At 35.5% G+C, this 9,389-nt stretch overlaps 1 protein-coding gene across 2 annotated transcripts in view; it reads right to left on the bottom strand.

Annotated features, from left to right (window-relative positions):
* Positions 1-2,289: 2,289 nt before the first annotated feature.
* Dpy19l4 (dpy-19 like 4) overlaps positions 2,290-9,389 on the bottom strand; it is a 66,547-nt gene continuing 59,447 nt past the window's right edge. For both annotated transcript variants that reach the window (XM_004850122.4, XM_087190625.1), the window contains 2 exons: positions 7,351-7,509; positions 2,290-5,483 (listed from right to left, as the gene is read on the bottom strand). In XM_004850122.4, the coding sequence (XP_004850179.2) occupies positions 5,319-5,483; positions 7,351-7,509 (324 nt within the window). In that variant the 3' untranslated portion in view covers positions 2,290-5,318. The remainder of the gene's footprint in view (positions 5,484-7,350; positions 7,510-9,389) is intronic.

The raw sequence follows: 9,389 nt of genomic DNA, 5'->3' as shown, positions 1-9,389 counted from the left end.
TCATTATATGTTCAGGAGAAATGAAAACATGTCCACACAAAAACTTACACACTAAAAAGGAATAATGCATACTACAACATATATGAGCCTTGAAAATGTTAGGGTAAGTGAAAGAAGGCAGAATAGGGAAACATAAAGATAGATGTTGGGCTGGGGATTTAGCTCAGTGGCTTCACCGCCTGCTACGCAAGCACAAGGACCCAAGTTCGATCCCCGGTACCAAAAAAAAAAAAAAAAAAAATTATGTAGGTTACTGGTTGTGCAAAGCTGGGGGCAATGGGGTGGTTGGAGGTGACAGACAAAGGGTAGGAAGTTTCTTAGGGGGGTGATGAAATGTCTTCAAATTTATGGTGATGGCAGGTAATCACAGCTCTGTGGATATGCTACAACTATTAATTGTCCACATTAAATGGGAGAGTTGTATGTCATATGAATTATACTTCAATGAAGTTATTTAAAAAGTCCATATATGAATAAGACAACTTAAAATTCTGAAAAGTTTTATTATGATAAAGTAAAACAAGGAAGCAATTAAGCATGAAATAATTTCATTCTTTTTTTTTTCCCATTACTGGGGATCGAACTCAGGACCTTATGTTTTCGAGGCAGGTAGCAGAACCACTGAGCTAAATCTCAGGCCCTTTATTCTTAATAAAGGTATATTGCATGTTACAAAATCTGAAATAAACTAGTTTATAATCCAACTCCTTTAAAGGATTTATATTCATTGAAATTAAGTTTTATACTTTCACAAAGATGTAATCTTAGTTACAGGAGGGACATATTTAATCTAAATACACATTGTATAGATGTTACTGAGGTCAATATGCATAACAGTAGTATTCATCTTTGTTAAACAGCTGTACAAGCTATTACCTTAAAATATGAAGAAAAGGTAGTTCCGGAGATATTTCAAACTATACATTTAGAATGAATGTTTCTGGAAATTACTTTTTTTTTTTTTTTTTGGTACTGGGGATCGAACTCGGGACCTTGCACTTGCTAGGCAGGTGCCAGAACCACTGAGCTAAATCCCTGCCCCTAGAATGAATGTTTCCTTGTGATACCATTATTCCACTAAGTACATACAGTGGTCATGAGTTAAGTGTATCTCTTACAGAATTGCACATAGGATTATATATGCCAATATTAAGATGTTCCACATTCTAAGAGATTTTAAAACAAAAATGATTCAAAGATAACCTTATACTAAATTTCAACAAATTTGATTACAGAAGGTCCTTTTTATTACAAAAAATGTAAGTACGTTTAGAAACTTTAGTAGAAAAAAAATAGTTGAGTCATATATATATTCCTTTGCAATTTTCATATCTAATTTTTTACAGTATTAATCCTATACATACAAAAACTTAGTAATTTCAGTAGGAAATGGTTTGATTTTACTCAACTTTCAGAGCAATAATTCTAATACATATTGAAATCTAAAACTATTAGCAAATAGCGATAATCAAGAGTATGTATTTTAAAAATTGGACAAATGGAGAGAATATACTGAGATGTTAATCAGGAAATAGTTATTTGCTTTACAAAAGATTCTTTTCTGGGGGGGCGGTACCAGGGATTGAACTCGGGTCCTTGCGCTTGTGCAGCAGGTGGCGAAACCACTGAGCTAAATCCCTGGCCTAAAGATTCTTAAATATATAGAATAATTATAAGTAGTAACACAGTCCTTTAAATATTCATGGATTGAAAATAAATTTACCAAAAAAAGCAACTTACATACATTTTAAAACACCAATCAAGTGAAAAAAAGAAGCACTATTTTTAGCCACAAAAACCATGAAAGTGTTTTAATAGTTCAAAAATAGAAGGGGTCTAAAACAATTGATTTCTCAGTGACAAAATAACTTTTTTTTTTTTTTGGCACCAGGGATCAAACTTGGGACCTTGTACTTGCAAGGCAGGCACTGGAACCACTGAGCTAAATCCCCGGCCCAGAAACAAAATAACTTAATAAGATAGCTATTAAAGAAATTAATAATCTACTTTTAAGCATTTTTTCAGCCACAAGCTGTAGCACAGTTGGACTTCCATTTCTGCTAATCTCTGAATCAGTGTGGACAATGCAAGAGTGTCACAACACTGAAGCTACTGGCAATTTGGATCAGTGTCCTTGAAAAAAAAATGCTGCCTACTACACAAAAAGTAATGAAGAAAAGTTAGTGCTCAAATAGAAGATATACTCCTTCAGTTGCAAAACTACCAACTGAACAAAAAGTACCAGATACGGATGCCAAAGTTAGAAAAAGTATAAACCAGCCAAGTCAATTTAAATGTTATCAAGTAAGTTTTATTTTTACATTGTTTGGCATTTGGAAAGCTAAATAAACTAGGAAGACAGACATCCTGAACAAGGATTTGCTTATTATTGCACTGAGGTTAATAGTGACAATAGCTGAGGGAGGACTTTTTGAAATTATTTTTGCAGTGATGGGGATTGAACCCAGGGCCTTACGCCTGCTAGGCAAAGGCTCTATCACTGGGCCACACCCTCAGCCCTATTCTTTTATTAATGAGGAAAAAGTTACCAACATTTTCTTAGGGAAAATAAAATGGGGAATGTTTTGGGGACAATAAAAAGTAAACAGAATAAAGTTAAGGCACTTAATGCAATGGCTTGCAATATCAAAGAGAAAGTACGTTTTACTGAGTCATCTACCCAAAACTGACAAACATTGCTCCTTTATTATCCTTAATTTTATTTTTATTTTTTATTTTTTTGGTACCAGGAATGAAACTCGGGACCTTGTGGTTTCGAGGCAGGTGGTGGAACCACTGAGCTAAATCCCCCGCCCCTACAGTTATTAGGTTTGATAATAAAGATCAAATGAGGGCGGAGGATTTAGCTCAGTGGTTCTGCTGCCTGCCTCGAAGGAGAAAGGACTGGAGTTCGATCCCCAGTAACCTAACTATAAATCACCAAGTGTAATTACTTGCAGATCCTTGCAGATCATTTGTTACTCTGCAAATAAGGAACTAAATGCTTCCAACTCAGTTTTCCAGTAAAGTATTATTGTTTTAGCTACAGTTAAAGCAGAAGCAAATAAGCTCGTCTCTCAAATATTATCATTTCTTTTATAAAGCTTGCTTTTCTCTTTCAACTGATACCAAATGAAAATTCATTACAGTATTTAAAAAATTCAGTTAAGAATTTCTCCAAATCTACTTTATTTAAGGAATTGACAGAAGCAAAATCAACATACTAAAATGGCAAACAGGGCCAGGGATTTAGCTCAGTGGCACAGCGCCTGCCTGGCAAGCACAAGGTCCTGAGTTCGATCCCCGCTACCCACCCCCAAAAGTAAATAAATAAAATAAAATGGCAAACAAAACATAACTACCAAAACTAATTCAGCACATGTGATCATAATATAAGCCAAATGAAATTCAATTAAATGTTTCACATTACATAGAAAGTAGGTTGTTCTACTTTCTCTTCAATATATGCAAGCTGACTTTCTTTTGTTTGTTTTTTGATACCAAGGATCAAACTCAGGATCTTGTGCTTGTGAGGCAGGCATGGTGTCACAGCTAAATCCCTGGCCCCGCAAGCTGACTTTCAAATTACATTTTTTACATGCTCTAATCACAAGTACTACATGTGACAATTTGTTCTGTACTTAGATAGATATAGTAATATTTTCATAAAGTTGGATGCTAAACACAAGGAAGTCACTACTAAGATGTACACAGTCACCTGAAGTACATTGCCTGCAACTATCGGAACACAGTTAAAATAATTATATAGGAGTGAAATGAAAACCAACAAACAAATGCATCAGATATATGCACTCTGAAACAGTTCTTGAGCTCCAAAAGAGCAAAGCATCCTAGAGTTACTCTAAGAATAAATGTACTTTAAATATATACAAATGTGTGTGTGTGTTATAGAAAATAAAAACAATGGGAAGATATTCCCTCTTAATGGAGTAATTTAGAATTCCAAAAATACAAATTTGTTTTTTTGGTACTGGGGATCAAACTCAGGACCTTGCACTCGCGAGGCAGGTGGCAGAACCACTGAGCTAAATCCCTGGCCCAAAAATGCAATTTTTACAGTGCTCTAACAAGTAAAGTTTGAAAACCTGTTCACTGAACAGGTATTTAAGGTAAAACTAATCATGCATCTCATCTTACTAAAATGATACATCTAAAGCTGTATCTACCCTGAACCTTTTTAAAAGGGCAAATTGTTTTAAAATTCTTTTCATAAAGGATCAAAAATACTAAAGGAACATAGATAGCATTTACACTGTGAAAGAAATTTTCTTATAATTATTTTTTTCTGGAAGTAGAAAATTCTATCACAGATTTGTAAATAATATCATTTATATTTTAGAGTAAGTGTATCTGCACACAGAGGTATGTTTAACAGCATCTACATATAACTCAGAAACTGGTGTACATTGTAGTACACATATTATTTTGACAGTTTTTTTTAAATACTTTCATAGAAAATGTGAACAGGCTGGGGATTTAGCTCAGTGGTTCCGGTGCCTGCCTCTCAAATGCAAGGTCCCGAGTTCGATCCCCGGTACCAAAAAAAAACAACAACAAAAAAAACGTGAACAGACTGTATACCCTATATCTGTATTTTTTTAAAAATGTGAACATTTTTTAAAATACCCATGTAAAAAAATATATTTATATGTAAGTAACAAGTTATTGTTTTATTATGATTAAATTGTTATCAAATTAATGGACATAAGTGACAAAGATAATCACTTAATAAAGAGACATAAAATAATAAAATTCAAATAACCTGCACTATATATTACTAAGAAAGTGCTCACTTATGGAAGCACCAGATGAGAGTGATATCATGGAAAATTGTGGATTTTTATTGTAAAATTTCAGTTCATTAAAACATTTTCAGCAATCTGCTTGAAGAATAATCTTTCCTTCTATTATATAATTATATCACTACATTATGTATTAAAATTATGTTTGAGAAATATACTGATCTTGAACACATTCAAATTCAAGATCAATATTATAGAATGCAGATTTATGAGGAAACAATGAAATAAGCAAAATCTTTAAAGACCATGTGACAGTAAGGAAGAAACCTGTCTGGAATATTGCACAGTGACAGATTTGACATTTGACTCAAGATCAGTAATGCTTGATCTACTATGTCTCCCAAAAAACTGAGCCCAGTTAACAGCAGGAGGGAAAAGGAGCAGCAGCATTTCAAATGTCCATAATTTGATCTGCATCAGACACCAGGTAGGTAGAAGAAAATTGCATTTTACTTCAGGTACAGTAAGTCTTTGAAATGAAAGCTCTGTTACTTTTCAGGACTGGAAGGATATCACAGTGTTAATTTTATATACAAAGTAGGATCTGTTCCAGTATACTCGAGTGAAGTAATTCACATATGGAGAATAGTTAATTTTGACTTCGTGACAAAATCGTCCATATTTTGAGTAGGTTAACTTCTTGCCTTCTTCACAAACCACCTATCAAAAGATAAGCATAATATTAAAAAGCTTATTAAGCTTGTGAGAAAAAGGCAATCCATGCATAAGTGATTGTATTTATATTGCTAAACATGAACTATAAAACATTCACATGAGCCTCTTTAAAAGTGACTCATTACACACACTCCAGAACTTCTTCAGCAGTGAGAAACCAGAATAAAGTGTTTGTAATTTTTTAAAGATTTAATCCTAAAATGTAGTAAGCACTATTTTCATAATCCAGTATGATTATTCTGAAGAACTATATACAGAGCCTACCAAGGCTGAGAGATGAACATATTATATTCCTAGCATATCTTCAAACTCTTCTCGTGGAGAACTTACTCACAATCATCTAGTAACCAAGTAAACTTGTGTACAGACTTACCTAATGGAAACCTCTACATCCTTACCTAATGTTCACTAAGACACCTAGCTTGCTTGAAAGGTTTCTTTTTAAAAAAAAAAATACTAAGTATTATTCTAACACATACGAAAGGTGTCAGAGAGTCAACTTTAAGAGTCAAAGGATGGGTTATCTTAAGTCTATGCCTGGCTTACATGAAAGACGTGGCTTGATCTTCAGAACAGAGCAGAAAGGTAGGCAGCCAAGAGCAGAGTAGAAAGGCTCCCAACAGCAGGTAGCTGCATAGCAGTAATTACTAACAATGCCCAACTGCATTCCATTCTTTCACCAATAAATCGAAGATCACAGCCATCAACTAACAACAGAGAGAATTCAAAATATATGCAGCATAAGACAGCTAAGTTTATATTGCAAGCTTAAGGAGACATGAAGAAAAGAAAAATGGCAATGTCTAAAACTAATTTCTTACCTTTAAACTGTTCTTAGATGATAAAATAAAGAACTGACTATTAAGGAAAGGACAAAAAAAGCTTGGCTGCAACCTAAACAGAATATGCACTACCACTTAGAATGATGTACTGAACCTTTCCTCCTACTCCCAATTTTCTCTGGAGTAAAGGCTTCCATTTCTGGCAACACTAATCAAAGACACACAAGCTCTACCAGTCTTCTTGTTACCAGATATACAGGATATAAATCCACTGCCAGCTAAGGCAGGAGGCTGAAACTGATGTAGAAATTAAGAGCCAGCCAAATCCTAACAAGTAAAGTAGCTCTGAATACACTGTTTGTGGATAACAAAGACTCACTGAAGTCACTGTGTTAAGTTTAGCAAGCAGTTCTTTTAGGTATGAATCAAATTAAACTAAGTCAACATAAGCATATGACAATTCAACTAGCTGCTTTTCAGATTACTACAATGTGCTTCAGTAAACTCATTCAAATCAAATTATGATACCTTTTATTTATAAATGTTGAAACATACACAAGTACAGTTAATAAATTAGGAATTCAGGTATTAGTAATATAAATTCTTTTGCAACAATGCCATTTTTTTTTTTTTTTTTTGAGACAGAGTCTCACTATGCAATTCAGGCTGGCCTTCTGGCCTTGAACTCACTATGTAGCCCAGGCTGCCCTCAAACTCCTGGCGATCCTCCTGCCTCAGCCTTCTGAGTCCTGGGGTTACAGGCACGCGTGCCACCACACCTGGCTTAACAATGCCTTTTTGTACATTGAAAAAAATGTGCCATTTTTTACTTATATTTTATACTGTACTGTATTTTGTACTATTTTTAAAAGCTACTCCATTATTATATAACTCAATTATACATATCCCCACCCCCCTCACCCCATAACCGGGGATTGGACTCTGGACCTTGCACTTGCAAGGCAAGCGCAGCACTACTGAGCTATATCCTTGGCCCAACTCAATTACATTCTTAGTTAAGTTCCAAAAGTAAAGTTTGAAGACAATCAGTTTAATTAATGGTTACTTACGTGGCCATTTGCAATGTCTAATAAGTCTTTAACCCTACACCCTCTCATGGTTCCCACCTCATTGCAGATAGCATCTTCTACTATTAGGTAGTTAGCCTTGTAGGATGTCAGAATTTTATAAATATCCTCAGCAGATCGCTTTGAATAGATTTGATAAATCTGAAACAATAAAATTAAAACTGATTTTAAAAGACATTGAAAGCTTGTATTAATCACACCTGTTCACTGACCATCTGCATTCTTAGTGCTGAGCACTATGAGTGGAAAATAAAGATATTTATTAAGACTTGATTTCTGCCCCAAGAAGCTTACACTCATGTTTCATAGTGATCACATTTAATATAAGTCAGTTAGCAAAAACTACACAGCTGGGCATGGTGGCTCAGGCCTATAACCCAGCACTCAGAAGGCTGAGGGAAGATGGCTGTAAGTTTGAGGCCAACCTGGGCGATTTGAAGACTGGCCTGGTCTACACAAGACCTTGTCTCAAAAAGCAACCACCAAGGGCTGGGAATTTAGCTCAGTGGCACCAGGCCTGCTTCTCAAGTGCAAGGTCCTGAGTTTGATCCCTAGTACGGGCAAGGGGTGGGGGGGCCACCAAGAAAAAACAAAGAAAGGAAAATAAAAAGAAAGAATATGTGTGCAATTTATTCAAAATTCTATGATGCATGGGCCAGGGATTTAGCTCAGTGGTTCTGCTGCCTGCCTCGAGTGCCCAAGGTCCCAAGTTCGATCCCCGGTACAAAAAACAAAACAAACAAAATTCTATAATGCAATTCTGAAAACAATCATATAAAAATGTGTAATGTTGGGCTGGCAATTTAGCTCAGTGGTGCCGATGCCTGCCTTCCAAGGGCAAGGTCCTGAGTTCGATCCCTGGTACCAAAAGAATGTGTAATGTACCTTATAAATGCAGATTTGAAGTGAACACAGAAAGTGTTAAGAGTTGTTTGGAGGGACTAACATGAACAGTGGAGTTTTTCAGTTTAAACATTTACTGTGAGTTGGGTGTGGTGGCACACACCTGTAATCCCAGCTCTGGGGAGGCAGAGGTGGGGGCTCGTTGTGAGTTCGAGGCTAGCCTGGGCTACATAGTGAGTTCACTGCCAACCTAAACTACAAGGTGAGACCCTGTCTCAAAAAGCAAAAAACATTTACTGTGGAAATAAGCCAGACGAAGAAAAACAAGCACCATATGTTCTCATATATGGAAGCTAAAAAAAGTTGACCTAAAAATAGAATACAGTAAGAGGGAGAAAGGGTGGGAAGGGGTGGTGGATTTCATGAGTGGACACTGTGTACGTGTATGGAAATATCAGTGAGCTGCATGAGTATATACCATTAAACACGTTAATATATTTTAAAAATTTTACTGTTATTGTCATCTTTGTTCCTTATGTAGTGAATAAAAAGTATATTACAGAGAAGTTTGAAGATAAAGATCACTTCTGTTTGGGAATGAATTTTCCAGGTTTACTTAAATGAGTAAATTTTTTTTGGGGGGGGGGGGTACCGGGGATAGAACTCGGGTCCTTGCGCTTGCACGGCAGGCGGCAAAACCACTGAGCTAAATCCCCAGCCCTTAAATGAGTACATTTAAACTTCCTAAGGTTGGCCTTAGTATGTTTCATAGAAATTTAAGAACTTGAAAGAAATTTTCTGAGGAGAAACTACCAACTTACTTGAACTGAAATAAATAAAAACCAGGGGCTGGGGATTTAGCTCAGTGGTTCCACCGCCTGCTTCGCAAGCGCAAGGACCCAAGTTAGATCCCCAGTACAAAAGTAAATAAATAAATAAATAAATAAATAGCAAAGATAATATGAGGTGTGATCAAAACATATAATAAATGTTTAAATTTTTAAAAAGATTTATTAAAAGATACATTGTCCAATTCCCCTCTAATTATTTCCCCTCAATTTAAATATACTTATCCCATCCTTCTTGACACTTTCTGAAGCAGTTCTGCAAGTTGTCTTCATGTCTTTAGTTGTGCTGTCATGGCTATCTTGATGCCCTGAATCAATTCAAAACATTTA

Source organism: Heterocephalus glaber, unplaced genomic scaffold, assembly GCF_053883595.1.
Source record: "Heterocephalus glaber isolate CG9 unplaced genomic scaffold, H.glaber_assembly_v1.0 deba00001555, whole genome shotgun sequence".
In the NCBI taxonomy this organism is placed as follows: domain Eukaryota; kingdom Metazoa; phylum Chordata; class Mammalia; order Rodentia; family Bathyergidae; genus Heterocephalus; species Heterocephalus glaber.
The sequence above is the reverse complement of the archived record's forward strand: the minus strand, read 5'-3'. Positions and strand labels throughout refer to the sequence as shown.